Here is a 21,525-nt window from a genome sequence, read left to right as displayed (position 1 = left end):
CCCGTTCTTCAGGGATAGGCTCGTGAGCCTGTCTCACCCTCCTCCAGGCCATCAAGGTTAATTTTCTCATTCTGGGCCTCACTGAGAGCGAGTAACCCCAATGCATGGTCCCAGGACCAAATGGCAACTGCAGATCATGGCCCGGCCACACGAGCACTGCCTGGCCCTGGGGGCCCCGGCTCCCGACCCAAGCCCTCCTCCGCAGAGAGACAACTCAGTCTTCCAGGAGCCCTGCCCGGTGCTCCAGATGCTGGGGGCACAGAGGCACCCACCCCTCGGGCACTTACACAAAGAAGCAGTGGGCAGCGGTGAGCACCCACTGGGCGTCGATCAGCGTGCCCCCGCAAATGTGCGTGGTGCCATAGTGCAGACTGACTTGCCAAGGCCACTTGCTCTCTGGGGCCAGCGCCCCTCCCACGATCCGCCCGGTCAGGGCCCTCAGCCCACAGTCTGGGGGAGAAGCAGAAGAGATGAACCGTGACCTCTGCTGCTCTCAGAGCCCCCCCCCCCCCCCCCCCCCCCCCGCCCCGTGCTCCCTGGGCCCCGGGCCAGGCTTAGGCAGCCCCTTGCTGAGGACACAGCTTTGCTCACTGAATCTGATGTGGCCTGGCTGTTTCCTGCCAGGACAGAGCTCCCACCGGGTGGGTCAGATTTCTGGGATCGCCTGCTGGGAAGTTCCATCCTAGGCAGCTTCCTCGTACCCCCCTACTCAGTCATTCTTTCCTTAACTTGACCAGCGCTCTCTCAGTGCCTGAAGCTTGGGGCACTGTGCCAAGCACCAAGGTCATGATGGTGAATCCCAGGGTTGCCATCGGGAGCTTGGGGAAGCAGACCAAGTCTGACGTGACCCTGAATTTATGAGCCCTGTCGCAGCATTTCAGAACAAAGGAGAAATGAACTTCCATGATGTACAGGTGGGTCTATGCCTATATGGATCCCCAGAGGGTCATTTAGTGCTACTGGGGACCCTGCACGTACCCCCAAGGAAACACTTCCAAGCATGTTCTGGAGTCATCCCCCCCAAATTGTGGACAAGGCAGTCCTTGGAGTTTGTTCAGACATGTGCCCTTTTCTCTTCGAAGGGGGAGAATGGTCTGAGGGGTGGACACTCTGTCCACAGCAACCCTGTCCATAGCCCTGTGCGGACACCTGCTCCAGGGAGCACCCCCCGCCCTTCATCACTGAGAACACAGCACTTGTAGGCTGGTTAACAGCTTGGGCTCTGGGGTCAGGCCCGAGGTCAGATACCAGCTCCTCACCTACCAGCAGTCTGACCGTAGGCAAGACAAACATTTTGGTCTCTTATCAGTAAGTGGGCAGTGATGGCACCTGCCTCACGAGAACCAGAAGCAATTGTTTATCAAGAGTCAGTAAGAGTAGAATATACTCAGTAAATGTTGGCCCTAGATCCAGTTCCACATCTATTGATCTGAGAGCTTTCCACTGATCCAGACTAGCTCCCCCAGTCCTCCCCACCACCCAGCATCCAAGAGATTTGAATGGCTGCCCCCCTATGAACAAGGTTGCTGGGCTGAGCAGAGTCAGGAGAAGAGGAAGTGCTACCCTGACACTGTCCTAGTGCCTTACAGGGAACCCAGCCCCTAAGCAGGCCTGCTGGTTAAGACCATCTTCCTGGCTGGGACGCCCACGGCTGGCCATCTCCCCCACAGAGGCCCCACCCCTCTGCTCCCTGACTCCCACCCCACACAGGCCACAGTCCAGGAGGAAGAGCATCTTCTTACGGGAACACTGGAGAGAGACATACCGCTGGGAAGGGCATTCAGACCTGCACGAAGGGACACGGAAGATGGGGAAAGGGCACATTAGATATCTCCTCCAGGAAGCCTTCCCTGATTGACTCCTTCTAAGTTCCTATCCCATTTCCTTCACTTGAGATTAAAGATTCTGATTTCCCTCCAAGAGAGACAGACCCTTCTGGTGCTATCTTCAGGAATGGGGATGGCTCAGTGCAAACCATCCCCACTCTTGTCCCCACCTCCACCCCCACTTTTCTTATGGTAGATTGCACACATTGGGTAGATAGATCCACGTCCTCTATACCCATGACTTCATTGTCCCAGCACCTTTCCACAGCTGAGCAGGTAGCCTGACCCTCCTCTGCCAGTTCCTCAGTGCTCCACCGGCAATGCAGCATGCAAAAGAGCTAGCATGAAGCAAGCAGCTGGGCTGCAGCTAATTCCCTTCTCCTCCCTCCCCTCTCCATCCCTTTTTCTCTGGGAGCCTGGCTCGGTCTTTCCCTCCCCAAGGTAAACACTGCTAGCTGGTGGAGCCCCCCCTCCACCCTCCCCTCAGTGGGCTGGGGACAAGGGCAGGGCCATAGTGCACAGATGACAGATGGCAAGGCCCAGGAGGGGGCCGGTGCCTCTCAGCCACGCCTCCCTGTCCCTGACCACATGCACCTGGCCCTCCTCCAGTGGCTGCTCCCCCTCCCACTAACCCTAATGATGTTTTCCCTCCTCGCTCCAAGCCCACTCCCTACAGTAGCTTCCAATCTAAACACCTGGCGGGCTGGCAGCCCCAAGGTTTATTCATTCTCTCTGGCATCCAGATAAATGCTTGGGCCACCCTGGACCTTGAGGCTGTCTCTGCTCCAAGCTTCGGTAAGAACTTTCAAGTCAAGAGACAGATGGCAAATGAAGACTGTTTTTGGAATGCTCAGGACATGCACAATGGACTCCAGGAGGCTGGGTCCCCAAAAAGACAAAGGGGCAAGACTCCCTGACTCAAAGCCCTCCTCCATTTCCCTGCCCACAGGCCCACAGGCCCACAGCCTGGCCCATACCGCCACACCTGTAGAGGCTTTCCTGGAGGGTAGAGTTGTATTTGGAGATGGAGAAGCTGTGGGCAAGATCCCTATGGGCCACCTCGGTTGTCCGGTAAGCACTGTAAGAGAGGGGAGCGAAAGAAGAATGAGCCCCCTTGAGACAAACTGCCCTCCTTCCCGGTGCCCCAGAGGCATCATAGTCCTGCTGGCAGCGACCAGAGGTGGTTAAGGCCCAATACACTCGGTCCCCACCCACATCCCCACGAGCCCTGTGCACTCGCCTGATAGCGGAATTAGCACCCCCTGGGAACTTGTTAGAAATGCAAATTCTTGGGTCCTAGTAACCCTAGACCCACTGAATCAGAAACTCTGGTTCTATATTTTAGCTGGTTCTCCTCAGGGTAATTCTGATACATATGCAAGTTCGAGAAACACTAACCTGGCCCTTTTCTAGCCAAACTGTGATCCACGGGCCAGCAGCAGCAGGACCCCAAACCTGCTGAGCCAGACCCTGCATTTTAAAGATCCCCAAGTTATGGCTTTGCACGTTAAAGTCTGAGCACCTTGCACTTGCCTCCTGGATCTCAGACCACAGTGCACATAAGAATCGCCTTGGGGCATTTGTTAAGCAGGTTTTAAATCCTAATCCAGAGATTCTGATTTTGGGGGTGCATTTTAACAATTCTGATGGGGGTGATCCATGGACCACTATCAGTGTGGCACTTCTGTGCATTTCTAGAACACGGTGTGCCCTTGCATGAGAGTGTGCCTTTTGCGTGGGCTGTTCCTCTCCCTAGGGGCTCCTCCGTTCCCTGCCCTCCGCCAGGTGCAGTCAGGTGCCCTCTCCGTTGCGTGCCTACAGCGCTTCTCGCAGATCCTTATCCTCACACATAGCACCGTGCTGTGGTTATCGGGTTAAGCCTCTCCCCTGCAACACCTTGTTGGAGGTTCTCCAGGGGAAGGGATCTTGTCAGGGTGCCACATGGTCTCTGGCCCATATCAAATCTCAATTGTGTTCTTTGAACAAATGACACTATCTACTGAAGCCCAAGGGAGGCTCCGATTTGCATAAGGTCGCACGACTCAGTGATAAAAGATATTCTGACTTCTTCCAGCCAAATCCCCCAGATTCCCCTCTCCCAGGTCGGAACTCTGCAGCAGAGGTGAGAGCGGAGGGCAGTGTCTAAGTCCTAGCCTCTGAACCCTGGTCTTCAGGTGCTTCTTCCACAAAGAGTCCTCACTGACAGCCTAAACCCTCCTCGCCACAACCTCACACACATTGGTGAACCCCAAAACTCAGACCAAGAGGAAAGATGGACTTGGCAATGTGGCCTGGAAACAAGGGGAGCATGGGGGACTGTTTCAAAGGGGAAGACTGTCATAACCCTGCTCCCTGCTCCTCCCACCAGCATCTGCTTTGGTGTAAAATCTTTAGAGCCAAAGATTTTAAGACTTTAGCTGGCCTCACCTGCCCTTCTCCTTCCCCCTTTGATGAGGTCCAGCTCAAGCCACAGCTGCTATAGCTCAGAGCCTGAGCCTCTAGTTCCCAGCTGTGAGGACAAGACAAGGCCTGCCCGAAGCCCTACCTGCCCCCCAACAGGGCCACCATGATCATTAAATGTGATCACGGACACAAGGCCACTTTGATACAGAGATCATGCAGGACTGTGCTCCTACTGCATGTCTACAAATCATGACTTTGGCCTCATGAGGAACACTTGCTCCCAGACTTTGGCTCCTAGGGCCACTGTCCCTTTGAATAACTCAAGAGTGTCCTGAGCTAGGGCCCTCCACCCTGGTCCTCAAGAGTCCTTTTAACAGGAGTTTCCCATGATGAGCCTGAGACGCCCTTGCAAAGAGCACAAGACATCCCTGAAGCTGGGACCCCCAGCGCGGGGAGGGGAGGAGGTTTACCTCACGAAACCCAGCTGCTGGCAGGTCTTCTCCGAGTAGGAATCATTCCAGCTCTCACTGCAAATGGGAAGCCACTGGTGGGAGGACCCAGAGTAGACTTGAAGCAGAGACTTGTCCCAGTCAAACCTCACTGCCGGACAACAGAAGGGCAGAGCAGGTGCTTAGTACCCGGTTCTTGAGCAATGTACCGAGTAAGGCTCTGAGATGCTCCTGTCCTGAGTCTCAATGCAGGTCTTTGGAGTAAAATCGCTGACATCCCTGGGGAATGTCAGGGAGCCAGACCCAGGAGGTAATGATCACCAGCCAGGGCTCAGAAGCCCCGGATGCTAAGGAAAGGCAGAGCCAAGGCACGGGCGGGGGGCCAGGCAGAGAGCTCTTTATGCAACAGACCCCAAGGGACTGTTGCTGGGAAAAGGGGTGAGCACTGCCAGGAGCCATCACCCCAAGGGGGTAGTGACATGCCCGAACAAGAGAGTGAGGAGGGGAATACAGGCTATGATCGGACCACGTGTTCAGTCACAGAGAGATGTGGTCATGGGCAATGACACACAGGTGAAAGGCCCCCAAAGACACCGACATGATGCTGGACACAGACAAGGCACCAAAAAACCACTGAAGATCAGAGCTCAAAGAGATCTTTGGGCTCACCTAGGCCAGCCCTTGACAAACTGACCTTTATGAAACCATAGGGGTGCCAGGTCAGAGGTCACCTGCTGGGCAAAGACGAGGGACATGTGGACCGGGCCCTGGACCCCACGCCTGCCTCCAGCCAGAGTAGCTGTATTTTATCTGATACTCAGGAGTGGTCAGATTCTGAGAACCCACTAATCTTGTTCAGTTCACTCGTTTCACAAATTTGGAAAATGAAGCCCAGAGAAGGTAAGTGACTTTCCCGAGTCACACAGCACTCAAAGCCAGTTTCAGACCCAAGTCTACTATGACTAGAACCCGGGTCCTCCGACTCTCTGTCCATTGGCTCCCATGTGAGCTGATACACATTTTGCAGTCACCAGAGTACACACACACACACAGACACACACCCTCAAGCACACATGCACCCATGCCCCGCGTCCTTACCACAGCCCAGCTCATCACTCCTCAGCTTACAGTCCACGACCCCATCACAGCGCACAGCATGGGTGGGGCAGCTCTCCACCGGCTCCTTGTACTTGATCCCCGTGTGGCCTCGCCAGAAGTAGACTGGAAAACAGTGAAGCAGACAGCTGGGTCACTGCCAGCCCCGAGAGACAAGACACTAAGCAGCCCGAGGCCCTGGGGGTTCGGAGACACCGACCTGCAATCCCTCTTGGACTCTGGGGCTCTCTTCCCCCATCTGTATGGAGAGAAAGGCTGCTCAGGAATGCTCCAGAACGCTCTGGAAAGCTCCTGCAAGCAGGGCAGCACCAGGCAGACTCGAGCAGCCCCCCAGAGAGAGAGAGGTGGGGAGAGAGGGAGGGAGGTGCAGAGGTGGGCACTGGAAGCTCCAGTGCCCTACATTGGCCAGAGTGGCAACCAGAGAAAGCCCTCCTCCAGAATCCCAGAGCCGGCCTCTCAGAGCCCCCCTGGCATCCCGTCATCCCTGTGCTCTGTGGGTCACAGCAGAGAAAATTCTGTCTCCACAGTCCATACACACAAGCACTACCCATGCTGTCTTCTCAAAGGCTGGTCTTTCGGTCCCAGAAGCTCCTGATCTTCATCCTCCCTCTCCCCTAAACAAGCAATGTCCTCTTTGCTCAGCTCTCGCCCCATTGTTTGTCTTTATGCCTTAAAATGTCTGTCCTTTCAAAGAGCAAATTGAGGTGGCTGATTCCCAAGCCCCCAGGCTTTACAAACTATGCGTGAAAGTCAGCCTCGTGACCCCCTCTGTCTGGAACAGTAACCTCTTCTCAAGCTAGGATCCCTTCCCTCCTGCCTGGAGACACCTTGCCTTGGGTGCCCAAGAAACCTGAGTTCTAACTCCTTGCACTGCCCCTCATCCTCAGCCTGATCCCCACTGGCCCTACCATGCGCTCGGGCACCCATGGTGAAGGTCACCCTGTGTGTCTGCCCCTTGCAGACCCGGACACCAATGCCACCTAATGTTTTGCACTTGTCCCTCCTGGAATGCCCGCAGAGCCACCATGCAAGGGTCACCTTGACAGTCAGTGGATGCCAGGACGCGTTGTGAAACCACACTGTGATTATAACTATATCCGGGGGGCCACCCTTGGATGCCATCTCATCCCTCCATGGGTTGGTCATTCCTACTGCTCTGAGGACTGCCAGGGGTGGGAGGGGCAGGAAAAGAAGAGCAGCGCATCCTGGCTGGAGGTTCACATGGACACCATGTGGCAGGCACTGTGCTGAGGCCTTTATGTGCATTGTGACAATGATGCTAGCACCTTGTCAGGCAGGTGGTGGGACCCTGAGGCTTGGAAAGTTAATTAATTTGCTGCAGTCACACAGCTGGCAAGTGGCAGAGCCAGGATGCTATGGGGGAGCCGTGCCGTGCCCTTAACCAGCTCGCTATCTCCTCCCGCGTCATGCTCGTCCTGGAGCAGCCTTGCCAGTCCTGGTTTCCGTACACTCACGCACCTGGCTCCTCCCCACACTGTGCTGCCTCTTGAACAGAAGCCTTCCCCGCTAGCCTGGCCTTTGAAGCTCTCTACCTTGCAGCTCAGCCTTACCCAACCAGGCAGACAGACCCCAGGTCCCCAAATACTCTTTTCCTCTATGGCTAAGCAGGTCCCTTTCTCCTCCCCGTGCTGACCTTGCCATGGCCCCCTACATTTCCCGCAGCTGCGTATCCCACTCAGATGCTCTCCCATCTTCCGGGCCATCACCTGACCCTTCACGAGCTGGTCTCTGCCACTCCGGCCCACATAGCTGTCACCTCTTCCCGACAGTCACATTTGGCCTCCCCTCTGCAGAGAGCCCTGGGCCATGTCCTATCTTTTCCAAAGTGTGTGTGTGTTTGGGTGGAGGGTGGGGAGGGGGGTGAGGAAGCCTAAACCCTGGAACCCTTTATCCCATTGTCTGGAAATACCCCAGAGACTTTCTATAATCAGTGCTCATATTTTTTTTTTTAATAATTAGCATTTATAGATTTTGTGCCAGGCACTGTGCCATTATGTCATTTACGGCTCGTAACCCAGTGAAGTCTTTATGAGAGCTGACTGGGCATGTGCATAGTAAGTCAAATGCATTGAATGAAAGAAATCCCACTTGAGGATGCAGAAACTGAGCCCAGAGTGTCTAACTCTCCCAAGCAAGATGGGCAGGAAGTAGCACCAGTGCAACCTGAGCCCGGTTCCCCCAACCTAGCTGCTCAAAGGGCCTGGAGACACTGTGGTCCACGGCCTTTCGCAGGAGTGTCTGTGGGGCACAGTAGCCAGGCGAGTGTGTGTTCCCCACCCCTGGCTCCCTGCTGCGTGCCCCCATCCGGGGACCCCAACCCACCCCACCATGACCAGAACCTTTCCCCGGTCCCTCCCTTGAACTCACGGAGAATGATGAGTGACACCACGAGGGCGATGAGGAGGAGGACACATCCGATGAGCGGCAGCCGCTTCTGGCCCTCCTGCCAGGTGAACTTGGGCAAGCCGATACCTAGGAGCGGGCCGCAGCAGGGGGTGGTAAGGCCGTGGGAGAGGGGTCCGGCCGCAGAGGAGGAGGGGGAGGGAGGCAGGCTGGCCCGGGAGGGCCCGTTAGGACCGCTCCACTCCAGGATGTGGCACCACCCTGCCCCCGACAGCTCCCTTAGCTGAGCATCTCCAACGGGCCAGCCGGGCACTTGCGAGTGTCCTCCCGTGGAATTCTCACAGCAACCATGCGAGCTGGGCGCTGTCGCACTCATTTTATAGGTGGGGAGACTGAGGTTCACGAAAGTTAAAGAACTTGCTCGAGGGTGCTGGACTAGTGAACGGCAGGGCAGGATGTCCCATGAAGTGTGCCTCATGCCAGAGGCCACCACACCAGAGTGCCTCACCAGCCCTTGCTAGGGCAGGACAGTGAGAGGGGCCCCAAATACGGGATCCTCGGCCCGGCCAGTTTGTATGGTGATGGTGGGGACAGTCTGAAGTCTATGACAGGCAGAGGGCAGCGCTGAGATGGGCAGAAACCCTGTTTCGTGAGGGGCAGAGCCAGCCCCAAGGCCCATCCGGCAGCTCTGGCTTCCAGCAGCTGACCAAGGTAGGCCAGGTTGGAAAGACGGAGGTGGAGAGTGCCTGCCTAGTCAGAATTTCCTCCTTCCCTCCTCTCCCCACAGATGGGCCCAGGATCAGGACCCTGCTCCAGGGCAGACCCCTGCCTCCCAGCACATCCACGGGGCAGCCTAAGGGAAGGACTCCAGTCTCCTGCCAGAGTCCTTGCTCTTGAAATCCACGCTCTGACTCACACAGCGCAGCCTCCAAAGTCACAGCTGCTTTGTTGGTCCTGGTTTCTTCTCCCCTACCCCATTGGCCCCAATTTTCCACTGTGTTGGGCCTTCATGTAATGGCTCCTTTCTGCCCCCCACCTCCCCAGGCCCCCCACTGCCCACCCCTGACTACTCCCCCTGCTTCCCACACATCACTAGCCAAGGGGTAGAGGAAGAGCAGGGAGTGCCAACTCTGAGATTTCCTCCCCACCCGTCACCTGCTTCCCCATTCCTCCCACCTCCCCTGCAGTGTCCCCCCTTACCTGTGCTCTCCTCGGTGGCTCTGGTGGCTGGCGCTGACCTGGCAGGAGATGCCCGGATGGGCACGGCCCCCACTGGTGTTGCTCTAACAAGGTACACTCTCGTTGGAGAGGATGTCGTGGAGGCTGACCTGGCAGACGATGACCTAGAAGGGGAGGCCCGGGCTGGAGATGCCCGGGCTGGCGACGCCCCTGCTGGAGACGTCCTTGCTGGAGATGTCCTGGCCGGGGGAGCATTCTGAAAGCAGAGTGAAGGGTATCTCTCAGGCTGCTCCCCTGAGGACCCACCCAGCTATCAGCCCAGCTGAGCCAGGAGATACATGCTCTGGGGCAAGCAGCTAGGTGGGGAGCAAACCCCCTCCCCCATCACCACTGCCATCACCTCCTCACCCTGGCAGGGAAGCAGTTGAGAAGAGAGTGTCCCGGGATGGAGTGCAAGTTCAAAGAGCCTGCACTTGCCAGCTCTCTACAGTCTCCCTGCATCACAGGGACCTGCAGAGGTGGGCAGAGAGCAGTGGGCCATCTGCCTGGGGCTTGGGGACCCTTGCTTTGGCTACATGTGTCTAGGGACCCTCCTTCTGAGGGTTGCTCAAGATGTAAAAGCTGGTGTGGCAGGACCAAGGTCTCCCTCTGATCAGCCACTGGACCCCTCCTCATCTCAAGAAGAAGGAAGGTGAAAACAGGCTCTCCTTGGAAACCCGGAGGGACCAGTCCTAGTCCCAGTCCCAGCTCTCCCTAGACATACAACTTTGAGGAAGCCACATAAAGAACAAAGGTCATTTCAGAGAAAACACTTTAACACTACTGCCCAGGTGTGTAAGGATTTTTAGTGAGAAAGCTCATGGAACTTAGATCTCCATTGGGCCATTGGGACTTGGCTTCCAGGTCCCAGACAAAGAACTCTTTTTCTAGAATCTGTTTGGAAAATAAAAAATTGCTCAAGGAGGTGGGGAGAGTCATCACCCTTCCCGCCCTCTCCACTTCCACACCCCCCACACCCCTGCCCTTTCCTCGTGTGTGCGCCAGATTTATAAAACCCCATTCTTACTATGAGCTGTCATCAAAAAGCGTGAAAGCATTGCTTAAGAAAAGCCCTGGCCTGCCTTCTACCCCACCATTCTCAGCAATTCCAGACTTGTCTTGCTCACTCGGACACCTGTATGCACACCACACACACTCACACACACATGTGCTCACTCACCAATGCATCAGGGAGAGCGGAGAGGCAAAATCGGAAGAAGGTATAGGCTGGGGTAGCAGTCCACACTACTCTTCGACAAGATCCTTAGCCCGACTCAGCTCCAGGGGGAGTGGTTTGTTCATTCAGATTTAACACTCTAATGGCTGGTTATAGGAGACTTTGCATGCTCCAAGGGCTTTGTATGTGTTTACTCACTTAATCCTCAGAACAGAACCACTCCCATTTTGCAGAGAGACTAAGCGATGGGATCAAGCTGTCATAGCCAGAGAGTGCTTCTGTGAGCTGGAGAGCCGGAGTGTGAGTCCAGAAAGCCAGGCTCGGAGGCCAGCTCAACCTTGAGGCATTACTGCCTCTCTGAGGAGCGACGCCTTATGTAATCCAGCAGCCAGCTGGCCTTAGTCGGCAATCAGGGAACACTGGTCCTGCTTCTCCCTGGAAAGTGGAGCCTTTGGGGTGCTCTAAATCTAAGAGGGAGCAGTCCAGGGAACGAACAGGAGTGGCAGGGATGGTGAGGGCAGCGCACCTGTGCTGGGGGTACAGTCAGCAGGGCTGTGGAGAGGGGGCAGGCTCTGGACCCCTGGCACCTGTTTCCATCCCTCATCTGCCACCGTGCTTAACACTGGACACGATTAGGAAGCAAACCAGTTCAGGAAAAGCCCTCGTCGTTAGAACATCAGCCCAGGTCAACACCATCATCCCTATCAGGCAGGGTTTGGATTTAACTTTTTATTTTTATTTTATTTATATATTCATGAGAGACACACAGAGAGAGGCAGAGACATAGGCAGAGGGAGAAGCAGGCTCCCTGTGGGGGGTCCTGATGCGGGACTCAATTCCAGGACCCCGGGATCATGAACTGAGCCAAAGGCAGACGCTTAACTGCTGAGCCACCCAGGTGCCCCTGGTTTTCCTATTTTTAACTCTCTTTTCTAAGAGTCAGAAGGAACTGATTTGGTCACTGCCTCATTGTTCTGGAGGTCACAAAATGAATTCAAGGAGGAATCTAGAGTCTCTGGCCACACTCAGCTTACTACGGGCAGGGACCAGGACCCATTACTCCAGGGAGTTACTGGGGTTAATTAATGGATATGGGTAAGAGACCAGGTGCTTGGGCCAGCCAAGCAGGGACACAGTTGTGTGTGTTTAGGGATCTGAAGGGCATGCAGCTGACCCAGCTGGCCCAGAGCTCAGATTCCCCTCTCACCCCCTCTATCTAGAGACTAGATCTCCAGAAGGGGAAAACAGATGAGCCCCCAGATGCTTCAAGGGGAGCAGGACTGGGGTTGGGGGCAAGGAGAGGCAGAGAGGAAATGCTGAAATATAGCATGCATCAGCTGACAGCCCTGGCTTTGGAGTCAGGCAGATCCAGGGCACCATCCTACCTCCAGGTGTGTCACCTCGGGCAGGACACTTAACCCTCCTTTTTCTTTTTCTTAATTTGTAGAATAGGACTAATGATCTTGAGGATTCAAGGAGGTAACACAGAAAATGTCTCGCCTGGGTCTGGCACACAGCAGCCAGGCGGGAAATGAGAATCTCCCTCCGCTTTTGCACTGGCCCACACAACACCCACCTTGCCGAGATTTAACAGCCGTGGGCCTTACCGATGGGCCCAAAGGTGGGAGCTCATCTTAGAGAAAAAAGAGGTGCTAGACAAAGGCCAGACTAAAGTCCTTCAATGAGAGAGACAAACCCAGGCTGTGTAGAGCCTGTGCTGGCCACCAATGGTGGCCCGAGCCTTGGCACCTGCCTGGGACCCTGGCATCAGACATGTCAACTGGCCTGCCAGCCTTCCCTCCCTGCTATGCTCACACTACAGGCCTTTCCCACCCTTGGGGGCAAATTCCCATTACACGATGCAAGAAAATGATAATAGCTCACCATATATGGTACTTTAGAATGACAATAAATTTCTATGTCTGTGGTCTCACAAGGTCCTCACTCCAACCCTGAATATTTTTAGAAGCCCTTTTACAGATGACAAAACCAAGGTGCAAGGCTCAGATTGCTTAGAATCACAGTCAGGATTCTTCCCCAAGCCTGTGGGGGGGGGGGGTCCCCTGCCTTCTCAAGTCAGCAGCAAGAGCCCCCGACACAGTCTTCTCCTGGCACCCGTACACGGGGTGCTCCTTCTGCATTTGTGACATCACCTGAGAACTGGGGTCTGGGGCCTTGCAGGCTGGGAGTGCCATGGGGAGCCCAGCGGTGAGGCTGCTGGTTCTACAGCGATCTCACTCTTGTGGAACTTTCTGGTGGGTCCCATGGCCTGCCAAGACTTGATGGATCCTGGGGATGGGAGAGGCCCCATGCCAGGTAACAAGCACGGTCTACACCAGTGGGTGACTCTGGGCCTGTGGCTCCACCTCTTCACACTCCCAGTTTCCTCATCTGTAAGGTGAGCCAGTCACCTGCTTCATAGCACTGGAGCGATAGGTGCTGTATGTACAGTAAGGACTCGGTGCCCATTAGCTGTGACAGTGGCCGGTCATCTGTTAAAGATGCTGGACTTGAAGTAGAAAAATCTGTGTTCAAATATGACTGCGTACATTCCTGAATGGTCTGCCCTGGGCAAGTAAAGGGAACACACCTGTCTCAATGTGCGTGAGATGGGGATGACCTTGCCTCCCTCCCCCAGATAACTGCAAGATAAACATGGAAGAGCCTGGTCCCCAAATGTGTTTCACATCGTATCAAGGGCCGAAGCCCGCTAGGGACTTAGCTTGACCCCATTTCGACCTCATCACAGCTCTCTATGGGAGGTATTGTTAACCCCATTTTATGGATTTTGAAACTGAGGTCCCAGGAGGTTAAGAACATACCCAAACCCACCTCTCAGGTAAGTGACAGGGCTCGAATCCTGCCCAGGCAGGATCTGGACCCACAGTATCACGAGTGTCGCCAGTAACTTCCTTCGCTTCCTTGAGGCTGACAGCGCGTGAAGAGCTTCCACACCCATTATTTCCTGGGATCCTCATGGGGTCTTGCTAGCAAACTGGGCAGGAACTATGGCCCCTGGTTCTTGAAGAAACTGGGGTAGGGGACCAGACAGCATGCCCAGAGCCCCTAAACAAGTTGGTGGGCTTGTGGGGACTTCCCACAACCTTCTGATTTCACATTCAAGAGCTCAGGCTGTCCCCACTGGAGTAGGACCCCAGGGCTCTGGTCCTGGTGCCACTTCACCAGGGCAGGAAAAAGGGACCTGGGTGGGCTGGTGGAGGCCCAGCAGGAGGAGGTGGGAAGGCTGGGGGAGGTTGAGCAGTGGGAGGGAGTTAGACCAGAGATGTAGGGTGGGGGCTTGGTGGAAAGCTCAGGGCAGCCAGAAAGGCAGAGGGGTCTCCCAGCCTTCCTTGGCCAAGCCTTTCCCCAGCGCTTATCCCACCGCTTGAAGGTCTCAACATGCCTACCCATGGCCTCGGCCCCCAAGGAAGCAGGGAGAAGAGTCCCTGGGGAGGTGAGCTGGGGTCTGGACAGGAGACTCCCATGGGTCCCTCTACCTGGAGTCTGGAGAGAACTAGGGCATGTAAAATGGGACCGATCTTGGGCTCAGTACCCAAGGGGCTGGGAGGGGGTGAGTCGTCCTCAGCCAGTCTCTAAAGCTGCCACCTTAGCCTCAGCAGCCTGTGGAAAGCCCTCCCAGGGCTGGGGGGCAGGGGCAGCGGCAGGTGCATGGAGGAGAGGCTGGGCCTTGGGGGTAGACAGGGCCCCGGAGGCCTCAGTAGAGCAAGCACTCTGGTGTCAGAGCCGGTGGGAGGCACATGCAGAGGTTTGGGCCCCAAAGACAAGGCCAAGAGAAGAGGCCTGACCCCAAGTTCCCCATAAAAGCTGCCATGTGGGAAACCCTGAATCCCAGCAGGATGGACGGGCAGCCGTCTTGGGGCAGCCCCAAGACCAGAGGAAGGCAGCCTCCATGGTGAGGCCGTCTGCTCCATCCCCCTGACTCTGAACCTCAACCTGAAGCATCGCAGGACGCTGAGAAGAGCTCCCATTTTCCGGGACCACTAGAAGAGGTTCCACAGCCATTCTTTACCCATTTCATGGCCTGCCACCCCACCTGCTGGAAGTTCCTCCTCATGTCTAACCCATTATAGCAGTAACTCATTTCCTTTCCTCAATTCTTAGCCAGCAGCTACTGAGATTCCAGCCACCCTCCTGGTGGCCTGGCCTCACCCTCAGAGCAGATGCCTCCAGTAGGTGGGGAAGAGGGTGGGAGGACACTTCGTGCCCAGAGCGCCAGGATCCAAGGGGCTGAGCCCAGGTCAGAACCAGCCCAACTCCTGGCCTTCGCCAGTGAGCAGAAGACCTAGCAACGGAACTCAGATGACCCACTCCAGGCTCCCCACAACCCGCCTGCAGGCGAGAGGCTCCTCAGCCTGTCTGGGGGCAGATGGACAGGGCCGAGCCAGAGGGTGGGTGACTCTGGGCCACTTCCCTGACCAAGCACTGCCAGTCATTCTTTCCTGGCCCTGCCTCTCCTCCCCGCCCCAGGCCCTACAGGGTGGTCCCTGGGGTCAGCCCCTGGGGTAATCCGTGGTTTCCCGTGGCAGAGCCTATCCCGTGGGCCCTCACCTGCTGGGGGATGGCTGTGAGAGGACAAGGACCCCCGTGGCCCTGCCCTTGGCGTCTCTCCACATCCTGCCAGCCCAGCCAGCCATGCCGGGGAGGAGGGGGTCCTCTGTTGCGCTGTGCCCTGCAGCAGCCACCTCAAGGATGGCTCGGTTTTGTGGCTGCTGCCAAGGATTGAGCTCCGGGCTTTGCTTAGCAACTGTGCTCCAACCACAGGAGGCGGCCTCAACTCTGGAATAGAGGCACCATGGGCTGCTCAGAGCCCACAGCAGGCAGGGAGAAGAATCTAGTAAAGGGCTCCTGTGGGAACGTCCACCCAGGCAGCAGCGGCCGTAACGCAACTTCAGGACCCAAGGGCAGGTCCACCAGGGCCCATTCAAGTCCAGTCAAAGCTGGCAGGGCCTCCCTCCTCTGCCCTGGGCCATCCCTTCAGAGGGCCTGCACCCCAGGGCAGGCTGGGCACATCACTGGCTGCCAGGGCTAGAAGGATCTTGAAAACCCTCTAGTTGTAGTTCCTTTAGCCTACTGATAAGGTGATGAAGGCCCAGAAACGCAATGCAACTAGTCTAAGGGCACACAGCCAGTTGGGGGCAGGGCCCAAAACAGAACCTTCTGGCTCCTGACCTCGGGCTGCTGCACATCACTGTGCTCTCCCAGCACCCTTTACCAGGCTCCAGTGGGGAAGGACTCCCCACCAGACTTAGGCCCCTGTGGCAGCTTCTTTCTCCCGGTGATCCTGAGTATCAAGGATGTTCAGGATGGGGGGCAGAGGCAGGACCCTAGCCTGGCACCCCAGCATCCCAGGCTAGGCAGGAAGAGATGCCCCAGTCCCTGCTAGAAGCACCAGGAAAAATCAGGAGCTTCCTTGGGCAAGACCTAAGTGGGCCTTGTGCCTGTCAGGATGCTGGGGAGCCCATGGGCCATGGCAGGGGAGCCCTAAACCCATCCCATGTGGACGGGACTGTGCTTAAACTGGCCTCCAAGGAACTGATCTGAACTGGGACGGAGTGGATCATGCTTCTTTTCCTTCCTACTCAGCCCAGGCTTCCTTGGACCTCTAGGTACACACGGCTTCCTCCTACTCCCCCCTCCCTGAACCCAGAGAAATTCCACAAATGCAGTCTCCCCTCAGAGCACAGCCAGATTCCCCAGCACCCCCTTCCAAACTGGGAAACCCCTGGAATCAAACTGGGCTCCAGACAAGAAGCCAAGCAGAGGCCTCCCTTGCAGCAGGCTTGGGAGGCCAGGGGAGTCTTGCTTCTGCTCCCAACCGTGCGTGACCTTAAGGACAGTTGTATCCCTCTCCGGGTCTCCGCTCCCTGACCTAAAAAAGGAAGGGAGCAGACAAATTGGCTGTTTTCAAGCAGGGTTCCCAGAGCATTAGAGGTTCCAAGGAAATACCTCTGCGACTATTGTAGCAGGGAAAGGGCTTGGAGTCCTTCACCCCACTTCAGACAGAGGAGATCCACTTCACAGTTGTGTACAATGGGCTCTACATACGGTTTCATTTGACAAAAGAGGCTGCTACAAAGGACTTGAAAATTACCAGCCTGGGCGAGCACTGAAGTTCCTTCTAGTTTACGATGATGCCTCATGAAAAAGCCTCGGGGAATCCCTCTTAGACCAGTGTCAAAACACCTCCTTGTCCATTCATTCGTGTGTTCATTCATTCATTTGTCCATTCATCAAAGAGGTTAAAGAACACCCAGGACTTACTGCTGCCAAGCAAATAACCTTTGATCACCCAGGGTCTTGCTGCCTCAGTTGCTGCCCCCACCCCCCATGTGCCTTCTGTGCCAACGCCAACGCTGGAGAAGTGACACAGTTCAGGGCTGGTACATAATGGAGGTTCCCTGGACAGTCCTATCAGAGGAGCCACACTCCATGAGGTCCTGCCAGAGTCCCGACGAAGCCCCTGCCAGGTTCCCCGTGATGGCTTCCCTCGTGCTTCCCCCCCAGCACCCTGGCCACCTGGCTGGGCACGGTCTACCACCGCTGTTGCTGTACCAAGAGGAAGTTGTTTTGCCAAAACAAGACACTTAAGCTAAGTGGCTATTGTTACATCAGCCGGCCTTCCCACCCAGCACCCAAACCTGGAGCCCCGTACACACACTCCCACACATTCTCATTCACATTTGCCAAGTCACAGGGACAATGCAGGGGGAGGCAGGGAGGGATGGGCCAGGTGGAAGGTTGCCCAGCACCAATGACAACATAAAACACAGAGGTCTCAGGTGAGGGCAGCATCCCTGTAGGGCCAAAGGCCAGGTGCCAAGGGTCCTGAGGGAGCCTGCACTCTGGGGTCAAAGGCACAATGACCTGACCCCATTGGTTGGCTATCTTAGGAACCTGCCCAGCCCCTGCAGGGGAGAGTACCTCATCCTGAACCAGCCCTGCGTCTGCCAACCACTCTTTGGTCCACGACCTCTGAGGTCTTTGACTAAGTGAGAACCTGCTCTATTATAAGAAGACTCGGTCTACAATGGATTGCTGCTTTAGCAGTGGGTCCATCAGTCTTTCTTTAATAAGCATTGCACTTCTGTAAGCATTAAGAATGTGAGGCCTATGGAAAACAACACAAAACACACACTACTATTCAAGAACAAATGCACATGTCCTATCCAGGGTGGCACACCTGCAATCCCATTCCATGTAATTCCAAAGACTGTCATGGAACCAGAAAGGGACCTGGGGTTGGAGCAGGAAGCAATTTGTCCAATCCTCATTTTTGGTAGGTGGAAAAGCTGAGGCATGGAGAGATTTGTCCACATCGTTAGAGGAGTCAGGGCTAGACCCTAGATGATGATAGGAGGAGGAGGAGAAGGAGGAGAAGGAGGAGGAGGAGGATAATCTGAACACTCTGTGACTCTCTCTCTCTCTCTCTCTCTCTCTCTCTGCCAGATGCTATTTGAAAAGGGCCTCATAACTGAAAGTCACTAGGCTAAGGCACCTTGAAGTTGACACTATCTTTATTCATTTTACAGATGAAGAAACTGAGGTACAAAAAGGTTGATTTGCCCAAAGTCACAGGTGACCTGGAACTTGGTCAGTGTTCTACCCACATCGTGCAGCTTCTCCTTCGAAGACAGAGAAGCTTTCTCACCTCCTGTCCAAGGTTCCCCGTGAAGACCCAACCAACTCACACAGGAGCTTCATCAGGCTTAAGTCCCTTGCCCACCATCTTCCTCAATACTTTATGGAGCCAAAGAACCAAAACCACAATGTACATCTGTCTGCCATGAAGCCCTCGGAGAGAAGGCATGGCCATAGACCATCAGTTTCTCCCAATCTCCCCTTAACTGGCCTGAAGAAATCTTCTACAAAGAACCCCAGACAGCTCTCCCTGCCCCGATCCGAGGCTCACTATCTTGAAAGTTCTGCCTTAAACAAGGGGGTGAATTTCAGAATCTTAAATTAGGAAGTAGTGGTTTAGTTCTTTCACTCCAAAGTAAGTTAGGATGGCCTCCCAGAACGAATATGGTGCCCACCACACCACGTAACACTTCTTCCGTCAGGGAAGTGACCTGGTGACCTTCCATGTTGGTCCCTAATTCTGGAAAGATGAGCATCGTAGGCAGATGTCACCTCCATCACCCTGCCTGGGGACCGGCCTTAACATTCTTTGGACAAATCAGCCCTTCTCCCCATTGTATTTAGAGATCATCAAGTTTAGGCTCCCAGAAAGTCACCAACAAACATGCCCAATGGCTGTGACTGTGAGTTCACCTTCCCCACACCTCAGACAAAACTCTATTCTGCCCTGTGCACTGCCTTTACTGCTCACCAGCAGCTCCAAGGAAGCTAGAGGCCTAGGACCAAATGACTTTGGTGAGGTGGAGACAGGAACCCAGGAGAACAGTGCAGAGGTTGGGAGGGAAGCCTCGGAAAGAAAAGTCAAGAGGGGCCTGGAACAATGGTGGAAAAGATGGTGGTAAAGGTTGCAGAAAAGTTATCTGGGGTTCAGAATGGACCACAAGCCACCTATAAGCCAGCACATAGGCTGAGCTGATCCTTCTCAAACCCAGAGCTGCCCCATCCTTCCCAGAGTCTCTGATTCTACTACTTCAGTAAAGAATAAAAAGATGGAGAGAAGTAGAAAGCAAGACCTCAGGAGAAGTTAGAGCACAAGAAGAATGTCCCTCAAGAAAAGAAAGCTGAGGCACAGCTGAACAAAATCTTTGGAAGCCTTCGTGTCTATAACTGTCTTTTCCACGGACGACCTCCTAGCTGCTCTCTGTCACCGCCAAGAACAGAAGAGGAAAGGAACCTGAGTTGTGGCACAAGGAATTACGCTCAGACATAAGAATCATTTTCCAAGCATGAATATCATGAAGCCTGAAAATAAGTGACCAAAGGAGATTGAAAAAAATCCCCTGGAAGATCTTAAAAACACAAAGGAAGTCACATTTTTTTAAGATGGTTTAGGAGCCTAGTGAAGGGGTTAGCCAAGGTAATCTTGAAGCCCAGCTAGAATGCTAAGTTCTGGTGATTTCTCAAGCCGGCAAAAGTGATGATCTAACAGCATTAATGCCCTGGCCAGGGTGTTTCACGGGCCACAGAGCAGGAGCCCAACATTCAGGCACAGCCCTGTGGTGCTTCCCGACCAGATCCCAAATCCCATCGGCTCCTCCCCAGGGCCCCTCCTGGAAATCAGGATAGAAGGAGGCCGAGCAATCACAATCCCAAGTAGCTTCAAGTGAGAAAAGGCACATTCAACTTCCCCCCAAACCTGAGGCATACAGGTGGCCGGGCCCCACCTATCTTGCAGCCCTGCCCCTGCTTCCCCGGCGCTGGGAAGTTCTGGCCCAAGGCCTGTAACCACTCACCCGGCTGCTGTCCCTTTCCATGGTCTCCCGAGGGGTGAGGCTTCTGGGCTCAGCTGATGTCCACGGGAAGATCCATGTTGGCCCCTGTCTTCCGCGGCATGTGGAGAAAAAGGGGGCTGGAAGGCTGAGGGCCAGCCCCCACCAGATGGGGCGGGGAAGCGGGTTGGGACGTGTGAGGTAATCTCAAGTATAAACAACACCACAGAACTAGCCAGACCTGTCCCTCTCCTCTCCTCCGAGGCCATCCCAGTTACTCAGCGAATACCAAATACCAAATACTGGGAGTGTGAAGTTACCTCTACCCCTGAAACTGCCCCCACAGAGTCAGCTATGAGGAAATGAGGGGTTCCAGAATGCTTCTTTCAGAGGGAGCATTCTCAGAGGAAAAAATCCAGGCCCTGTGAAGACCATCGTAGGCCTGTCAACCTGAGCGCCTCAAACAGATGCTCCAGCGCCCTCTGAGGCGGGTCTGTGTTTCCACAGGGAACGTCCAAGGCCAGGGACCGGGGCCCCACCCAGGGCAGGACGGTGTCATCCTTCATCGCCAAGGACCACGTGTCCAAATCCCCAATCAAGGTACACGGTGTGGCAAAATTTCCATTTTCTGAACGATTTCTACCAAAACTCTTACCAAAGAAATTAAAATCAAACAACCTCTAATTATGCACATAGTGAATTTCCTCAACTGAAAACAATAAAACATCATGAAACAACACATCAAAAGCCAATTGAAATAAAACATGGAAGTATCTGAATGGAAACGGTTCTAAGAAATAGTGGCGGACTCATGGTCCCCTAGCTGCTGCCCATTCAGCGCCTAGAGTCAGAAGTAACAAAGGAAGAGCCTCCTCCAAAGGGGGTGCTTAGCACCCCCAACCCCAGCAGAGTTGCTTCTGCAGGGTCTCAGGTGAGCTTTAGGAAGGATTTGCGTGACTGGGCATTTGGGGGCCCAGAGGTCGTGAATGGCAGTCTTCTTAGATTAAAGAAGACTGATTCCTTCTTAGGTTGAAGGAAGCGCAGAGACCATGCAGTGATTCGGTCCTCTCCTTTTACAGATGGAGAAACAGCCTGGGAGCCTGAGGAATCCGCACAAATCACAGGGAACAAAGAGCAGTGACAACAATGACAAGGCGCTGGATCTCCTGCCGAATGCTCTACATACAGTAACGCGCGTCATCTTCACAACAATGCTGTTCATCTGTCCCTCATTCATTCACCCAGCAAATATCCGAGTGCTTCTGATGCACTTGGCACTGCTCTGGGTGCTGGGGACACAGGGACAAAGCAGGCAAATACCCTGCTCCATGGCACTGGCATTGGGGGAGAGGTAGGACCAACAAAAATAAGCAGATAGATGATGATGATGATGATGGCTAGATAGATGACAAAGCAGCATATGAGAAATTGAGAAGTTCTTTTTTTTTTTTTTTTTTTTTTATTTATGATAGTCACAGAGAGAGAGAGAGAGAGAGAGAGAGGCAGAGGGAGAAGCAGGCTCCATGCACCGGGAGCCCGACGTGGGATTCGATCCCGGGTCTCCAGGATCGCGCCCTGGGCCAAAGGCAGGCGCTAAACCGCTG

General features: G+C 54.8%; 1 protein-coding gene across 4 annotated transcripts in view; it reads right to left on the bottom strand.

Annotated features, from left to right (window-relative positions):
* Positions 1–20,212, bottom strand: part of TMPRSS13 (transmembrane serine protease 13) — a 28,392-nt gene extending 8,180 nt beyond the window's left edge. Inside the window, exons 1-9 of one of the 4 annotated variants that reach the window (XM_035716825.2) lie at positions 19,946–20,212; positions 9,359–9,593; positions 8,183–8,287; positions 5,994–6,032; positions 5,777–5,899; positions 4,700–4,829; positions 2,812–2,904; positions 1,743–1,786; positions 288–450 (exon numbers count right to left, since the gene is read on the bottom strand). In XM_035716825.2, the coding sequence (XP_035572718.1) occupies positions 288–450; positions 1,743–1,786; positions 2,812–2,904; positions 4,700–4,829; positions 5,777–5,899; positions 5,994–6,032; positions 8,183–8,287; positions 9,359–9,593; positions 19,946–19,966 (953 nt within the window). In that variant the 5' untranslated portion in view covers positions 19,967–20,212. The remainder of the gene's footprint in view (positions 1–287; positions 451–1,742; positions 1,787–2,811; positions 2,905–4,699; positions 4,830–5,776; positions 5,900–5,993; positions 6,033–8,182; positions 8,288–9,358; positions 9,594–19,945) is intronic. The other 3 variants (XM_025465360.3, XM_025465358.3, XM_025465359.3) reach the window with 3 other exon arrangements.
* Positions 20,213–21,525: the final 1,313 nt, after the last annotated feature.

The sequence above is a fragment of the Canis lupus genome, chromosome 5 (genome assembly GCF_003254725.2).
Source record: "Canis lupus dingo isolate Sandy chromosome 5, ASM325472v2, whole genome shotgun sequence".
Classification (NCBI taxonomy): Eukaryota; Metazoa; Chordata; class Mammalia; order Carnivora; family Canidae; genus Canis; species Canis lupus.
Note: the sequence above shows the minus strand (reverse complement) of the source record. Positions and strands in the feature narration are given on the sequence as shown.